Genomic DNA, 18198 nt, shown 5'->3' on the forward strand with positions numbered 1-18198 from the left:
CCTCCAGCTTTCTGGTTGTTTGGGGGGGGGGATTCGCCACGGCTTCCCCTTTAGCACACCCCTTCCCTTTCAAATTGCATTTCAACATTTGTACCGTGTGTGATTTTATTGCTTGACGTCAGTAGCAGGAGTTTTGCTTTCTGCCAGGGCAGGAAGAATGCAAAGACACGACCACCATCTGGTGGCTACTGAAGGCAGCGCAATGTTTGGCGACTTTGACAGGGTTGCCAGACACAACGCTGTGTGAGTTTGCCAGATCAAACTTTCAGGAATAAGAATCACTTTGGAGTCACACTGGGTCTGAAATGAGGGATATTTATATCTTGTCTCTGGTACCTGATGTTTCCTCTCAAAATACAGTCGTACCTTGGTTGACGAACGCCTTAGCAGTCGAACGTTTTGCCTCCCAAACGCTGCAAACCCGGAAGTGAGTGTTCCGATTTGTGAACGTTCTTTTGGAAGCTGAACGTCTGGCGGGGCTTCCGTGGCTTCCAATTGGCTGCAGGAAGCTCCTGCAGCCAATCGGAAGCTACGCCTTGGAAGTCGAGCGGACTTCTGGAACGGATTCCGTTTGGCTTCCAAGGTACGACTCTACACATGTGATGCTGTCTCCACTTTCAAAGCCCCTTTCTACAAAGCCTTTGGCAAAACCCCTTAGATCTTCTCCCCTACTGGAACAAGTCCTAAACACATTGAACTAAACACATCTTCTTCTCGTCCTCCTTGCCTCCTTTCCTCTCCCTCTAGCAGAGCAGTCGCCAGCCATTTCAAGATTTGAGATACGGCTCATTTTCCAAAAAACCATGCTAACCCACAGCAACCCACCCCGCTAACATCCCCCCCACCATTTAAACCCACCCAGAGAAACTTTTCTATGCCCCTCACAAAAAAACTGAGCACCTCTGACTCTAATTTCAGGCTCACCTTTGTGTACTTTTGCACTCTAAGCAAAATTCAAAAATTGCATTTAAGTGTCTTGTGCATGTGGAAGAGATTTACACTGGCACTGAATCATCTGAAAGACATGTAAGCACTATGTCTAGATGCAGCTTTCAACTACCCTTCCCATGTGATATTTTACCATGTCACTTAATTCTTTTTTTTGCTATTGGAAGCAGTTCAGTGATTGGCCGGACTACAGCTTCATGCAATGGGGATAGTGGGACAGCATTGGGGATGGATGTATGCCAGTTGTAAGAAAAAGCCTGAGCTGTTGAGAGTCCTGTATATATTTTTAAAACCTTGACCATTGTTTATTCATGCCATCAGCTGTCCACAAGTGTAACTAATTGAGGTAAAAACATTTTATTCTAGAATGCGCTCTATTGAACCATTAAAGGGTCTCTGGTTAAAAAAACCCTGAACATTGCACAGAAAAATAAGTATCCCTTTGCCGTCAGGACTACTTCTGAATGCCACTGCAGGAAAGCTGGCAACATGGCAAGAACAAAGGCAGCACCAAACATGGGGAGCCTGTCTTCTCATTCACACACCCGAGGGCTCCATCCCATGTTACATTTGGCAGATATTGCGCTCTTTGCGAACACAAACTCAAACGAGCAACGCACGCCACTAGCTTCCAGACAAGATCACAACTGGTAGGCTTTCTGACTTGGATCCAGTTGCATGCATTGCCCAGCTGCATTTATGATGGTGCACTTTTTATTTATATATATTTCTTGCTGTCCATGCAGTCCGACATTGGTTATTCCTAAAAACAAGAGAAGGTAACCTTTGGGGGCTAGAAGGAAGGAAAACCGAAAGAAGCAATGGAGGTATTTAGCAACCAGCAAGTAAGGTTCATTCACCAACAGATCAAGGACTCTGACACACACACACACCCCATCAGATTTTTCAAGATGCTCCCCAACTTTTTAGCGCACTGATAAATGCACAAAAGTCCTTTATCTTTCACCCCAATTTTGCTGACCAGGAGAAGCAAACTCTGGATCCAAATATGGCAAACTGCTTTCGAGCTTAGTCCACCTAGAGAAGGTACAAAACAGAAGAGGGCAGCACTCTGCCCATCCACTCTCCACAGGCTGAGTTTCTGCGAAAGAGGCTGGCTGGCTCCAGATTCAAAAGGTGAGGCTTAAGTAAACTAATCACGGAGAGGCAGAAGACAGAAGAGTTTGCTCCCAGACGCCGGTCCGTTTGCCTCTATCCTCACTACTCACCACACGGAGGAACTAAGGAACAGGGCAAAACCTGGTTCAGGAGTCTGCTTGTCCATCTCTCTCAGTCCAGAGGAAGCGCAGGGTTCTCCAGGAAGACAGCCAGCTTGCCCGCTACCATATCCAGGTCGTTGGTGTTGGCATACTTCAGCAGGTTGGTGCCTTTGATGAAGTAATGCTTCAGGAAGTGCTGGCTCACACATTTGTGCAACTTGCGCACCATCCGCAGGAAGCCTTTGCGGAAGCAGGACCAGTCCTTGGAGCGAGGGTATTTCTCGCACGTCCAGAAAAGCACCATCTGCAGAAGACACAAATGAGGCACATTGAATTCAACAACGCAGGAAGTACGGGGGGTGGGGTGGTGGGATACAGTCTACATGGGATGGCTCCCAACCTTGAAGTCAATGCAGTGGTACAAAGTTAAGTTAAGTCAAGCAGATATATAAGAATAAATGCTTAATTATTAAGATACAAAAATACAATCTCCATAATAAAATTACAAAATAATAACAAGGAAGTCATGCACAGGCAAGAAATAGACACAGGCAAGAAATAAGCAGCAAAAAAAGAAATGGATAAATGTTGGTACATAATGAAATGTGAAAATGCGAATTTACAAATATAATGTATATGTATCACTATGTAAATATTTCATATATGTATTGCAACATTAATAATAAATAAATAAATATTTTTTAAAAAAGTAAATACAGTGGTACTTTGGTTCTCAAACGCCTTGGTACTCAAACAACTTGGAACCCAAACACTGCAAACCCGGAAGTAAGTGTTCTGGTTTGCGAATGCTTTTGAGTGCCACACTTCCGTTTTGAGTGTTACGCTGAGGTCTGTCTGTTCTTGCTATTTATTTTGCGTTTTTGATTTTGCGGCTCTTTTTGTTTTGCTTTTGTGAGTGTGTGGAACCCAGTTCAGCTAGTGATTGACTGATTGTGTGACTGCAGTACATTGTTTATTGCTTTCATTTTATGGATCAATGGTCTTGTTAGATAGTAAAATTCATGTTAAATTGATGTTTTAGGGGTTGTTTGTAAAAGTCCGGAATGGATTAATCTGTTTTGCATTACTTTCTGTGGGAAAGCGCATCTTGGTTTTGGAACGCTTTGGTTTTGGAACGGACTTCTGGAATGGATTAAGTTTGAGAAGCAAGGTGCCACTGTAGTTTAGAAATGCTACAGCTTTCTTAGTGAAACTCACTGTTGCTCTGGCGTGAAAAGCAAGGTGCCAGCTGCATCTTCTTCTGCCTGATGCATTTGTTGCTGAAAAGTTGGAACCCCTGAGACCCAGGAGAATTTGGGGTTTCCGGTATACGGGGGGGGGGGGGACAGACAACAGCCTTGTGGGGGGGGGGTTGGCTTGGGCCTGGTTGCCAGAAAAACAAAGGGCAAGACCAGGCTTCCTCAAGCTCGGCCCTCCAAATGTTTTTGGCCTACACCTCCCATGATCCCTAGCTAGCAGGACCAGTGGTCAGGGATGATGGGAATTGTAGTCTCAAAACATCTGGAGGGCCGAGGATGAGGAAGCCTGGGCAAGACCATCTCCCACCCCCCAAATATCACAAACACAAAATATGGGCCAAAAATGATTTCCCTGCAACTCACTAGCATGTCTCTGGCAAGTTCTAGTGTCTGGCCTACATAGTATATCTTCATGTTTATATGGAGTTGTTTCCATAACTGAAAGCCTAGAAACATACCAGAACGTTTAGAAACACCACAGCTGGTGTCTCCATCACACAAGCCTATTGTGTAATGTTTGGCCCTGTGTGGGTCTGCAGAAAGTGTCCCATCTAGAAGAGAGAACATGGGGGCTTGCTAGCACAAGTGAATTAGACGGCCTTCTTAATAATGGCATCCGGTCCGAGTAATGACCTGGATCAAGGGTGGAACACCCTTTTTCTGCATAGCTGCCAACTTACAGATTTGAAAATAAGGGACCAGCAGGCTCGAAAATAAGGGATCAGCAGCCAAAATAAGGGATTTTAGTCAACCAGCATCCAAACAAAGCCTCAAGCGGTGGTTCCCACAGCGCAGCAACCCGGCAAAGGGGATGCAGCAAGGGAAATCACCATCACCTCGCCGCTGGGAAGCGCTGAGCAAAGGCAAGTCCCCAGGCAACACAGCCGATTTGATTGGCACAAGGCATGCAAGCTCCACCCCCCAGTCGTTCTTAGACTCCTTATTGGGTGAGCAACGCAGCCAAGCAACACAGTTGGAGCCTTCCTCCTCCCTGGCCGGCAGGAAGGGAGGGAGAGGAGCTGCTTCTTTTGAAACCCGGGAAATTTAAGGGACACCCATAAATAAGGGACAGCAGCGGGACATAGCGTGGGGATAAGGGACTTTCCCACCAAATAAGGGACAGTTGACAGCTATGTTTTTCTGTCAAGTGTCAGATTCCGTTGGGACTACTCTGTCAGAGGTCAATGGTGGATGGAGCCAGAGCAGAAAATGGCAGACTCTAGCAATTTCCTCTCTCTTTCCAACACAACCTTTTCCTCACCTCCTTCCCCACCCAGTAGGATCCTGTGGTGTGGAGAAGAGAGAGTCAGCTGCCTTCCGCCCTTAGCAAACCACAGGCAATGAAGAAGCGTTAAGGAGCCAGTCCTCCAAAACATCTCCTCTTGTTTTGGGGCACAGATCTCTCTCCCCTTCCCAATGCCTCACTGGTTGCGCACACACCTGCAGGTGGAAGGCTGTGAGGACCGGCTTGTTTCCTGCACACCAGACATCTTCCTTCATCTGCCTCATAACCCGGAAGCACATCATGCGGCAACCGCCGTCCTCGTCGAGTCCCTGCATCAGGATGTGCTCAGCTCTCGCGAAGCTCAGGTACCAGTGGTAGTTGGAAGAGGCCAAGAGGTCAAAGCCAAAAGACTGCAGAAAAGAAGCAGAGCAAGTCGGGGAAGGAGAAGACGGGGGAGAGAAGGCAGAGGGAGCCCCCACAGCTGAGAGATTGGTGGAGCAGCTCCATAGGAGCAGCCTTTGCATGGTTTCAATCCATCAACTTATCCCAAGGGTCCAGGGTGCCTACTAATACTCTGAAACAGACTGAAAGGCACAGAATTATGCAAATAAAACATATTAAAATATGCTAAATTAGAAGCAACATTTACATGCTTATCCCATTGCCTTCAATGGGATACCTACCTACGGGCTACTTTTATGGGCTACTTTTAAAATGAGGCTGCATTTTAAATTGCATTTCAACCTGTATTTTAAATTGGTTCCCCCCCCCCCCATTATGTTTTTATTGTAATTTTACTGGTGTTAGCCGCCCTGAGCCCGGCTCTGGTCGGGGAGGGCGGGGTATAAATAATTTTATTATTATTATTATTATTATTATTATTATTATTATTATTATTATTAACAGGATATCTGGAAGCTGTGTTAAGGCTTGGGCTTTGGGGACTCTCCAGCAACAGGAGGCTGGATGCATATGCGGAGAAGAGAACGTAAACGGCCCTTCACGTGCCACCATAGTTTTTAACTGGTCCAGATTAAGAAAACATGAGGCATATTTTAGCAGTCGAAAGGGAAAATATGGGAGAAGACACTGTCTAGAGCAGGGTTTCCCAAACTTGGGCCTCCAGCTGTTTTTTGGACTACAATTCCCATCATCCCTGACCACTGGTCCTGCCAGCTAGGGATGATGGGAGTTGTAGTCCAAAACACAGCTGAAGACACAAGTTTGGGAAACCGCGATCTAGTGTAGAGGGTCTTAAAAGCAATTGGTCAAGAGGGATCTGGAAGTTACAATCTTCCCCCAACGTAGTAGCATTAAATAGAAATGGTGCCCTCTTCATACTTTTGTGGATTGTGTACATTGGCCACCTCTCCCTGGCAAGCAGAGGATTTGAAAATGACTCCTGTTTGTCTTCCCTTGCTTACAGGAATGTGCTGCAAGTCTCCACGGCCAGTTAGCACCACTCTCCATGGCACACAGAAAGAGGACAGAGAAAAGTCCGTCCCCCCATCTTAACACGAGGGCTTGTGGGCAGCCAATGAAGTGGGAAGTTCGAAGGTTCGGGACAAATAAGAGAAAACACTTCTTCACACAGCGCATAGTTAAACTATGGAACTCACTCCATAGTAGTGATGGCCACCAACCCGTACCCTCCAACATTTCTCTGATGAAAATAGGGACGTCCCATTCCATAATGATAATTTTACTATTTATACCCCACACATCTTGTTGTGTTGCCCCAGCCACTCCTGGCAGCTTCCAACATATATAAAAACATAAGAAAACGTTAATTTTTTTTAACCCTTCCCTATACAGGATTACCTTCAGACACCTTGAGGGCTGGATAACTCCATACCCTCCAACATTTCTCCAGTGAAAATAGGGACATCCTCAGGAAAAGCGGGACATTCCGGGATCAAATCAGAAACCAGGAGGGCTTCTCTAAATCCAGGATGGCCCTGGAAAATAGGGACCCTTGATGGGTCTCCCCACTTAGATATATTTCATGAAGGAGGGGGCTATAGAAGGCTACTGGCCATAGTGACTATGCTCTGTCTCCACGGCTGGGGCAGTATTACTTCTGAACCCCAGAGCAAAATATTAGTTTTAACTGTTCAAATCATTATGGCCTAAATCATTGGTTCTCATTTATTTTATTTTATTGTGGGCCACACTTTCAGAATAAAAATTTGCTCCTGCCACACCGACTATTTTAGTGATAAGAAATACGTCCTCTCCTGTCACACCAGGGTGGCGCACCGCACTCTGGGAACACCCCTGGCCTATATCCTGCTCTCTTACCCCTCCACATGCCCCTCTTTGCAAGATCGGCTTGGGGTTAAAATCACAGTCGCATCCTGGTCTGGTACCTTGACGCATTGCACTTTCTCCTGGCTAGGCCAGCGCTTGAAACATCGGGGCCACTTGATTTTCCGAGGCCAACAAGTTGGGATCTCAATCGTTGGAACCAGCTCAACCTCAACCTGGACGTCGGATGTCTCCACAGCAACATGGACCACCGGGCTGAAGCCTTCCAAAATGCTGACTCGCTCTGGGGGAAAAGGCATCCAAAGGGGATTTGTCAGCAGAAACCGGACTGCAGCTGATTCCTCACCTGGCACAATTCTGCAGCTTGCATTTCCTCTTCCTATGCCCAATATTAGCTGGATTCTGACATTCATTAATTTCTTGGGTTTAGGGGCATTCCCCCCCAAAAAAAAATCCCTTATGACAGTATGCTTCTGCCAGTCTGTATCTATAGTCACAAAGGCAGTTCAATTTCATTTCACTTTCAATTTGTATACCGCCTTTTTATATTTACTTGCACAAGGGGGTTTACAGCAACAAAATAAACAATCAAGAACACGCCCCTTACAATAATCTGGTCCAATACAGAAAGGCATAGCAAAATAGAACTTTTAAACAGAATGACTTATATAAAAGAAATTAATATTCAACAATCTATTAGAATATAATAGTACGCAATAAAATTAACTCTGAAAACATCAGCAAATAATAATTAAACAGAAATTCACTCTTAATGACAATAAATATGATCTAAACTATGATCATTAAAAATCACTGCAAGTCACAATGCAGATGATGATGTTGGTGGTGGTGATGATGATTTGTGGTATGGTCTGTCATGAGGGCCAGGACCACACTGCTGGTGTGGGTGTGGGTGTGGGTGTAGACCCAGCAGAAATATCTGTTAGAGGTTTGGGGAGGCCATGAGTGCCTGCGGTTGATTGTGGGAAAGTGCTACCCTGAGCCACTTCCTCTCGCACCTGCCCCAGTGAACTCACCCGTGAGATTGTGAGATACGATCGCTTTCTCCACAAGTTCTCGGAAGACAGCCAGGACCTTGGCAGGCACGAGGTCGCCCTCGATGTTCACATCTGCCTCGTGCCACTGCTGGAGGCTCTTGGAGAACTGCTCCACTTCCAGCCACTGCTGCAGCTCCTCCGGGTCCCTGACAGGGGACAGGAGCTTGGCTCCATGCGTCGTGTAGTAGCGCCAATGCCGTACTTGGCCTTCTTTGTACCCAGACAGGCCAAGCAAGGGGACGGTGATGAGGAACTGGCCGGGTGTTAAGACCTAGACAGATTCAGAAAGGTTGGAACAGGAAATGGCTAGGATGGCCAGGAAGCTAGAACAGACTTTGGGCTTGTCCACACTTCCATGGGTCCTGATTCAAAGCGGAATGCAACCCTAAGCATGCTTACTCAGAAGTATATATGTTAAGTACTGGAGGCCTTGGTTACTTCACTACATCTGCTAACAGCGAGGAAATGATCTATCTCTCTATATAATAATAATGTCAGAATGCCAGCAAGCAATCCTCACTGGAAGACTGGCAGTGCCGTATCACTATCCTGGATTTGCATGAAGTCAGGTTGGGATAGGGAAGCAAAAGTGAAGGCAGGTTGCACAACAGCAATGGCCCCGGCAGAGGAGTGAGGAGCAGGCAACACAGAGAGGGGAAAAGAGGCAGTTGAAAACAACAGAAGAGTTTTAATTAAAGCAGGGATTGAGTGAACTGAGAGGGAAATTGTTAAGTTGTGGGTGAACATATCAGACGACACAGCGATTCTTCAAACAGCTCTTGCTTATTCACAGGCCAGAACAGAACTGAACTGAAGGGTTCAGCCAGCCTGCTTATATAGAGCTCCACTACATCGCAACTGTAACCACTTTCTGTAATTATCCAATCACTGAATGTCACTTTCGATCCCTTATTTGCATATGTGGACCTGAGTGAAAACTATCTACAGTATCCCCCTGCTGCCCCACAGTGAGAACTTCAGTACATAACAGAAATGGTGGTTTGAAACAACAGCAGGTGTTTGAGTAAAGTACTATGGAATATTTGAGGGCTTAACTTCCTTGGGGAAGTTTGAGCACAGTGAAAAGGGAGGGACACTGAAAAGCAAGAAAAGTGGCCATTTTAAACAACAGCAGAGGTCTGAATAAAACAAGGATGGGATTCCTCAGAAAGGAATTACAAGGCATAAGTACAGATGGAATTTATTGTTCATGTGCCATTGCAAAGAAGTCCCACGTGGCTTTAGTGGGGATGACAAATTCCGTGGTACGTAAAGCCCAGGGACTAGAATACGTCAAGCAAAATGTGAAGCCCCCTTCTTCAGGTGAGACTTCTCAGGCAGCAGGTGAATTAAAAGCATGACTTTGCGCTTTCACACATTTTGGGAGGTCTTGGCTAGGGAAGAGGTGAGTTAGGGGAGCTGGTGGGGTGAGAGGGGCGGTGATCAAGGGAGGAAGCAGACACGAGGGGACCCGGAGGGAACCTATGCAAGGTGTTTGTACCTGGATAGACGGGTGGATGGGGCTCTTCCCCTGAAGCAGAGCTGACCACTTGGCCAGTAAGGCTGGCTGATCCTGAGAGGCAGCAAGGAAAGAAGTAGACAGAACAGATGCAGTAAAAGGCGATTAGTTGGCTAACTAAAAACGCAGCTGGTGTTAATGCAAATCACTAGGCGGGGTGAAATCCAAAGAGATGCCCGCTTTGAAGCCTGGAGACGGAACTTCTTCAAAACACTCTGAAGCACACCTTGTCCAGTCCTTCGGGAAACAAGGAAAACACGGCATTGAGCTGGTTTCTTCCCTTGTGGGGTCTTTGCCTGCTATGTCAGTTCAGTCTCTTTCTACCTTATCTGCCTGCAAAAGAGGTGAGTGGGGGACCCAGGGCAGAGAGAGCGAGACAGCAGGAACTGCAGTCATCTCCGCAGGTTTTGCAATGCTGAAAACCAGCTTGTGGCGGCAGCCTCACAACCTTCTCCAGCCTACTAAAGTACGGTGTCCCCTTGTTGCCGTTTCTGAAAACGGGTATCAACCTCCAAGAACTGGAATGAGGAAAAAGTGAGGGAGAAGGCAGAAATGGTGCCACCATTCGTTGGCTCCCCCCTCGCCTTGCCACAAGGTCTGGAGACTTTGGGGGACATTTCGTTCCCTCCCCCCCCCCTAGCCAAGACCTGATGGGTTTCCCAATTTCCATAAGTCATCTCAAGGGCGACCCTGCCAGCAACCTCTGAGGCTGCTGGTTAATGTCAAACTAACCTCGCCCCAAGCCAGGAATGTAGAAAGGGCACTTCAAAGGAGAACTATGGTCCCTGGGATTTTCGGCTACCCATATTGATCCCTGGGGCTGGGAATGATGATCATCAGTACTCACATGTTGCTAGTGTTTCAGTAGTCTGAACCAGCCTGCCTGATAAATAAGCCCTAACCCCCACCATTCCGAGTCTGCAGGTTCAGCTCCTTCTCACGGATGCATGTCAAATAAAGTGTTACCTGGATATCACCATTTGCTGCACCCTCCCTCTAAGCATTCACCTGGAGTTAACTTAGCTGTAAGGTTACTAAGGGACGCGGGTGGCGCTGTGGGTTAAACCACAGAGCCTAGGCCTTGCCGATCAGAAGGTCGGCGGTTCGAATCCCCGCGACGGGGTGAGCTCCCGTTGCTCGGTCCCTGCTCCTGTCAACCCAGCAGTTCGAAAGCACGTCAAAGTGCAAGTAAATAAATAGGTACCGCTCCGGCGGGGAGGTAAACGGCGTTTCCGTGCGCTGCTCTGGTTCACCAGAAGCGGCTTAGTCCTGCTGGCCACATGACCCGGAAGCTGTATGCCGGCTCCCTCAGCCAATAAAGCGAGATGAGCGCCGCAACCGCAGAGTCGGCCACGACTGGACCTAATGGTCAGGGGTCCCTTTACCTTTACCTAAGGTTACAAATGGTAAGAACTATGTACACCGCTTTGAGCTCTTTGGGGGGAAAGTGGGATTCAAATACATTAAATTTAAAAAAAAAACGAAGGCAAGTTTCTCTCAAAAAAAGTTTAGCTCTTCAGCGGTAGCTATTTAGTCAGTTGACAAGAACCGTTGCTGATTTGCAGAAATTAAACATGTGCTCCCTAGGGCCTGCCTTCCAGCCATTAAATATGAAACTGTGCCTTTCTCCAGATGCTTGCAAGAGTTATTAAAAAACTTCCTTTACAAAGGGTTGATGTTTTAGGGGTTTTACTTACTAAATAGAATGAGAACCTTTATCAAATCATGGAATTGCCAAGGTAGAAGGAATATTGAAGACCACCCTCTCCACATCTCCTTGCACAAAAGCTTGCCAGGCCCCACAACATCTCTTAGAAGAAAATGACCAGCCTATAATCACATCATTGCTACGCAGTGGCAGAAACAGACAAAACACTGATGTTTTTGTGCAGTCCACAGCATCTGAACATGCGAGATGAGGGAGGTCGTATTTTATTACAGCCTCTGAAATAGCGAGACCTGGAAGGGTCTGGGCAGCAAATAACCAACATGCAAGGCTACCAGATAGCATCTGTTGTGAGCAGCAGACTCCTAACCATATCTGCTCCTACTGACCTTATTTGCTGCATCTAACTAAGTAGGCTAAGTAGGACTGCAGCCTCAGACCTAAGTTACCATCACCTGTAGTATATCTCCTTCACTCTTTTCAGAAGCTCCTACTTTCTCTGGTACATAGCAGAACATCTCTATGGCCAAAGGCATCCGTGTATCACCAGTGGCACCATCCATTCTCTTCAGTCAATTTCCACTGGCATTATGGTACACCCAGGGCAGATCTACGCTCACAGGTTATAACATCAAGGAAGGGTTAAGGAATGATTTTCCTAACGTAGATGGATGGGCATGTTCCGTTTTGCTTGTAACGTTAATAATACGTAATTGAAAGGTGACACCAGAGGGCGCTGCAGAGCAACCAGGAACTGGCAGCTGGGAAACTGAATTTGACAGGGAAAACAAGGTAAGGAACGTTTGAAATTTACCAGTCTGCCCTGTGACGTTTTAGAACGATCTATGTAATGTCGTTCTAATAAGGTTAAAAAGGTCTGCGGAGATCCAGCTCCATTTTTAATAATTGCAAGGAAGTATGCCTCTGGTTGTAACTGAAGGCTGAATACGAGTGGTAATAGAAACCCATTCAGGCGCATTGAGATTTGAACCGGAAACAATGAAATCACCCTGAGTTCCAGCCTCTTCCTGCATCTTTTGGTTGTGCATCAGTCCTGGCTTCTGGCTTGCCCTTTGGTTCTGAATTACGCCTTCATTCCACGACTCCAGGTTGCCCACAAACCGCTTCCCACACAACCCAGACCTTCCACTGTCCTTTAAAGGTTGCAGAACTGTAGTTCAGAGCAAGAAGCCAGAGGCACCAGGTGTGGCTGTAATCCTGCAGTCTATAATGGACAGATGGTGCTCCCATGAGGAGGAGGGTCCAGAATCGCTCGTGGACTCAGTGCACTAATAATAATAATAATAATAATAATAATAATAATAATAATAATAATAATATATTTATACCCCACCCATTTGGCTGGGTTTCCCCAACCACTCTGGGCGGCTTCCAACAAAATATGGAAAAAAACACACATTAAAACAACAGTCATTAAAAACTTCCCTAAACAGTGCTGCCTTCAGATGTCTTCTAAAAGTCAGATAGTTGCTTATTTCCTTGCTGATGGGAGGGCATTCCACAGGGCGGGCACCACAACTGAGAAGGCCTGGTTAAAGCCAAAGACCCCATGCACGCTTACCTTCATGTTTTCGTTATGAATCCCAGAGTTAGAAATCGCCTGGAAACGAGAATCCTTGTTGCTAATTTCGTTGGTAAGCCGTTGTATGATTTTTTGCACTTCATCCACAGTTTTGGCCACAGCTCGGTGCCTCAGGTCCACCTGCAGACAAAACCCAACATTCCTACTATATTGTTTCAGACCCCAGACTATATAGAATCAGAGAATTGTAGACCCGGAAGGGAGTGGTGGAGGAAGGGGGTGGGGAGGGCAGTCTGCTTCGGGTGCCAGCCTGGGGGGGGGTGACGTCTCTGCAGTCAGGCACCTCCCCCTTGGGGTGATCGCTCGGGCGGGCGCCACTCCATTGGGACACCCCCAGGTACCAAAGCCCCTTCCTCCACGACTGCCGGAAGAGACCCCCAAGGGGCATCTAGTCCACAGCTTAACCAAACAAAGCTACTGAACCACAGACCTTCTGGAAGGCATATTATTTAGGTGAACCTTGCTGTGTGTGCATGTACACATGTATGTGAGTCTGCATGCAAATGGCATGGGAATTCCAGTTCGGAGGGCGCTGTCCAGTTCAGTAGTTCTGCTAGTGGAAGGATTCTGTTTGTAGAATGGAACTTCCCTCCCCTCCCCAAATCTTTTGAGTTGGGGAAATATCTAAAGGTTTGTCCCCCTTTAGGTATTATTTACACGGCAGAGCTTCCTATGCTTAATTCTGAGTTGGTGTTTAGCCGTGTCCGACTCTTTGTGACCCCCCGGACCAGAGCATGCCAGGCGCTCCTGTCTTCAATTATGAGTAGTTACACCCAAATTTACTGGATCTTACATTTACTCGGCTGGATCTCTGAATTCGTTTGTGTTCTTCATTGTGAAGCATCTAAAGCTATCACTTGAATTGCTTGGCCTTTTGTAAAAACGAAACAAAAAATTGACACCCCCCCTTTCCCCTCAAGGTTTATACACTTAGGTTACACTTCATGCACCTGACAAAGCAGACTTTTGCCCATGAAAGTGTCAGCTGCAATGAAATTATTATTATTATTATTTTGCATTTATATACCACCCGTCATCTGTAGATCTCACGGCAGTTCACATCATAAAATTACAATTTTTAGGCATTAAGAGGCTTCAGAACTCATCTTTATTGCCCTATATATCAAATTTCTGGCATCTATGAACTGTAGGAGCATCCATGCTTTTCAGACCTGTTTTTAATATACTCTAGTTGCCTGCTGCCCTCCAATTCAGGGTGGGGATTTTTGTAAAAAAAACCAACAAGAACAGTGTTCCTTCCTTCTCAAGAGGTGTCTTCTCACTGGGGCGAAGTTTTGTTTGTTGATAATCCCTTATTACATTGTGTTGACTATACTTAATTATATCATGGGCAGGGTTAAAGTCAATTAGATTTCTTGTGCGACTATATAAAAAACAAGAAGAACAAGGTATGCATCAAGAAATCAAAAGGTGGGGGAAAACACAAACGAAAATACGAGGAAGAATGAAGCTGGAGCAGATCATTAAGCAAACAGTCTGTGAGCACCTAGAAAGGAATGCTGTGATCACCAATAGTCAGCATGGATTTCTGAAAAATAAGTCATGTCAGACGAACCTGATCTCGTTTTTTGACAGAATTACAAGCCTGGTAGATGAAGGGAATGCAGTGGATGTAGTCTACCTTGATTTCAGCAAGGCATTTGGCAAGGTGCCCCATGATATTCTTGTAAAGAAGCTGGTAAAATGCGGTCTTGACTATGCTACCACTCAGTGGATTTGTAACTGGCTGACTGACCGAACCCAAAGGGTGCTCATCAATGGTTCCTCTTCATCCTGGAGAAGAGTGACTAGTGGGGTGCCACAGGGTTCTGTCTTGGGCCCGGTCTTATTCAACATCTTTATCAACGACTTGGATGATGGACTCAAGGGCATCCTGATCAAATTTGCAGATGACACCAAACTGGGAGGGGTGGCTAACACCCCAGAGGACAGGATCACACTTCAAAACGACCTTGACAGATTAGAGAACTGGGCCAAAACAAACAAGATGAATTTTAACAGGGAGAAATGTAAAGTATTGCACCTGGGCAAAAAAAATGAGAGGCACAAATACAAGATGGGTGACACCTGGCTTGAGAGCAGTACATGTGAAAAGGATCTAGGAGTCTTGGTTGACCACAAACTTGACATGAGCCAACAGTGTGACGCGGCAGCTAAAAAAGCCAATGCAATTCTGGGCTGCATCAATAGGAGTATAGCATCTAGATCAAGGGAAGTAATAGTGCCACTGTATTCTGCTCTGGTCAGACCTCACCTGGAGTACTGTGTCCAGTTCTGGGCACCACAGTTCAAGAAGGACACTGACAAACTGGAACGTGTCCAGAGGAGGGCAACCAAAATGGTCAAAGGCCTGGAAACGATGCCTTATGAGGAACGGCTAAGGGAGCTGGGCATGTTTAGCCTGGAGAAGAGGAGGTTAAGGGGTGATATGATAGCCATGTTCAAATATATAAAAGGATGTCACATAGAGGAGGGAGAAAGGTTGTTTTCTGCTGCTCCAGAGAAGCGGACACGGAGCAATGGATCCAAACTACAAGAAAGAAGATTCCACCTAAACATTAGGAAGAACTTCCTTACAGTAAGAGCTGTTTGACAGTGGAATTTGCTGCCAAGGAGTGTGGTGGAGTCTCCTTCTTTGGAGGTCTTTAAGCAGAGGCTTGACAACCATATGTCAGGAGTGCTCTGATGGTGTTTCCTGCTTGGCAGGGGGTTGGACTCGATGGCCCTTGTGGTCTCTTCCAACTCTATGATTCTATGATTCTATGAAAATACGAGGAAGAATGAAGCTGCTTCTCATATACAGATTCAAATATGTGTGGATGTAGAGTGTCTAATTTGATGGGGCAAAGTGGATTAACAGCTACATAATGCCCAAACATGGGCAAGCCCAAAGCGTCCTTCTGTTAATGCCCACTTTGAGTAGTTACTGAGAAAATCAGGGCCAAATGAGACACGATAGCACAATATTTCCCACGTGTTTTGAAAAAGTAAGTGCAGCTGTGGACAGAAGATGTATTGGATCTGCAGGGCTTCTGGAAGGGGCTGAACCCTTTTCACTCTGCATTTTCCGCGTTAAGATCCTGCCTCTGCAGACGAGTTAATGAAGAAAGACTTCCTACAGTTAAGAAAATTTGAAGGAACCCCCCACCCCCCGCCAAATTACTCTAGCCATTCGTATCTCTCCATAGAGAGCATCTGCCCTGTTTGGCTCCAGCAGACAGAATAAAAACTACCACAGATCCTCTTGCATTTGTCCATAATGGTTTTACTGTAGATCCAAGATTGGGCACTTCAGAGCAGGAGACATTCCCGGGTTAGAGTTGTGGGTCCTCTCATTTTCCTACTCATATTGAAATACTGCCCCTCAACGGGGCCAAACTTAGATTCACAAAATGTTGAGGGGGGTGCGTCCCCTGCATCCCCCCACTGAAAAAAACACACTGGTTCTGCCTCATAAACATGGAAACAGAATTCCGAACCGCCACCATGTCCCTTACCTTATTCTGAATGTATTGTTCTACAGCTTCTTCTGCGAGGGGTTTCATGGCAAGGACTTGTCTTCAACGGATCTCCAAGGAAAATCCTTTGTGCCTGCAGGGTTTTCTTGACACTGGCGCAGGGCAACAATCCCGGGGTTTCCACATGCGCTTTTCCTTGACTATTTCATCAGAAACCTTGTTTTTCCTGCATATGGAGAAGGAAAGCAAATCTTCTTTTTGTCCCGCATTACAGCACCCATGCGCAGCTTAGCACTTAAGGACATTCCCAGTCCGACCCCCTTTAAAAAGAAAAGGGGTTTGATTGTTTTCATTTTAAAAAATGCAAACAATCTTAACATGTGCAGACTTAAGAGTTTCAGAAAAAGCTAATCTTTTATGAAAAAGCAGCGCACTTTCTCAGCCATTGCTGACTGCCACAAGACACCTCCTTGCTCAGTCAAGCTCTCTTGCCCATATCCTCTGCAAAATAAATCATCTTCCACCTCCACCCCCTCCCCCCCCCATCTCTGCAACTGAGCCCTTGGTTTCATACGCTTTGGCGTTGCAGTGCAAGGCCTCTGCTCCTTATCTCTCCTTTCTGCCTCCCGAGAGTATTGACTGTAAATGCCCCACCACTTGGGCCTTGCCTGCCAGCCGCTCGCCTTTCTTGACTGTAAACACAGACTAAGCCGCCTCTCATTAGCTGCCAGCGGCCCAAACGAACAGAAGCGCACCCACCACAAATTGCACAGGAAGGGAAAACAATTGATTGGGCTCTTTATCAATCGAAGCGGTTGTTTGTTTTTGCAAAAGCTTGCGTCAGAGGCGTGTGGTGCACAAGGCCAGAGATTCACTCCGAACAGTTGGGCTTGGCTTGGCGGCTTGCAGTCTCTTCACTGGATAGTCTTGCAGGGCCACGAGGGACTGGGAAGACCTCAACGTCTGCAAATAAAAAAGGATTAGCACACAGGGGGTTCCTGCAACTTTCATGCCTCAACCACCCAAGACATTTGGACGGGAGTCGGCCGTTCTGAAGGTGTCCCTAGCTCACTTCTGATGTTTTGGTCACGAGACAGATTGATGCGGGTTGCATGACTAGAGGAAGATTGATATGCAGAGAATCCACTTTAGGGCTGAAAGTCAGATGCCTATCTTTCCAGCCTCTAAGACTAAGTCCTTCTGCCTCACCTGTGCTCTTTTCCTCCCACTGCTGAAAGCCACACACCCAAACCTTTGCCTCTCCGGACAAGATACATTTCTAGAGATACACTGCCAACCAGTGTCGACAATATTGAGCTAGATGGGTCAATGATCTGACTTGGTATAGGGGTGCTTCCTATGGAAAAAGGGACGCGGGTGGCGCTGTGGTCCAAACCACTGAGCCTCTTGGGCTTGCCGATCAGAAGGTCGGCGGTTCATATCCCCGCGACAGGGTCAGCTCCCGTTGCTCTGTCCCAGCTCCTGCCAACCCAGCAGTTCGAAAGCAGCCCAGTACGAGTAGATAAATAGGTACCGCTGCGGTGGGAAGGTAAACAGCGTGTGCTGTGGTTTCCGTCACGGTGTCCCGTTGCGCCAGAAGCGGCTTAGTCATGCTGGCCGCATGACCCGGAAAGCTGTCTGTGGACCAACGCTGGCTCCCTTGGCCTGAAAGCGAGATGAGCGCCGCAACCCCAGAGTCGCCTTGGACTTAACCTTCCAAAGGTCCTTTACCTTTACCTTTGGAAAAGACAGTATACCTGGCACAAATGTGCAACAAAGGGGGGAAATGTATGGACTGTTATGGAATACCACGAAAGCCCAGGGTGTACTACCATTTCCTGCAACTTTGAAAAGATAACATTTGGATTACTTTCAAGGCACCTTTGATGCCAGAGATCTAGGAACAGGATCACCACGATTTGCTAAACTGTAAAGTGTCAAGAGCACCTGTGT

General features: G+C 46.6%; 1 protein-coding gene across 5 annotated transcripts; it reads right to left on the minus strand.

Moving 5' to 3' along the window:
* Positions 1–1227: 1227 nt before the first annotated feature.
* Positions 1228–17603, minus strand: MAB21L3 (mab-21 like 3). 5 transcript variants are annotated; one of them, XM_083593797.1, is made up of 8 exons: positions 17455–17603; positions 17005–17208; positions 16285–16471; positions 12746–12886; positions 7958–8249; positions 7022–7203; positions 4868–5062; positions 1228–2472 (listed from the first exon to the last, which is right to left on the minus strand). In XM_083593797.1, the coding sequence occupies exons 3-8, from the start codon at positions 16330–16332 to the stop codon at positions 2239–2241; spliced, it is 1092 nt and encodes a 363-aa protein (XP_083449923.1). In that variant the 5' UTR covers positions 16333–16471; positions 17005–17208; positions 17455–17603; the 3' UTR covers positions 1228–2238. The 5 variants fall into 5 exon arrangements, with proteins under 5 accessions (XP_083449923.1, XP_083449921.1, XP_083449924.1 ...); XM_083593795.1 differs by having other exon boundaries at positions 16900–17208; XM_083593798.1 differs by lacking the exons at positions 17005–17208; positions 17455–17603 and adding an exon at positions 16820–16842.
* Positions 17604–18198: the final 595 nt, after the last annotated feature.

Source organism: Podarcis filfolensis (genome assembly GCF_964270895.1).
Source record: "Podarcis filfolensis genome assembly, chromosome: 17".
NCBI lineage: Eukaryota > Metazoa > Chordata > Lepidosauria > Squamata > Lacertidae > Podarcis > Podarcis filfolensis.

Excerpts from the sequence above, each read along its gene's own strand:
- MAB21L3 (XM_083593799.1), bottom strand. The coding sequence starts at position 16,332 with ATGAAACCCCTCGCAGAAGAAGCTGTAGAACAATACATTCAGAATAAG. Across the intron at positions 8,250-9,479 it reads CCATCCACCCGTCTATCCAG|GTCTTAACACCCGGCCAGTT; the intron begins GTACAAACACCT and ends GAATCTGTCTAG. Across the intron at positions 2,473-4,867 it reads TCACAGCCTTCCACCTGCAG|ATGGTGCTTTTCTGGACGTG; the intron begins GTGTGTGCGCAA and ends TGTCTTCTGCAG.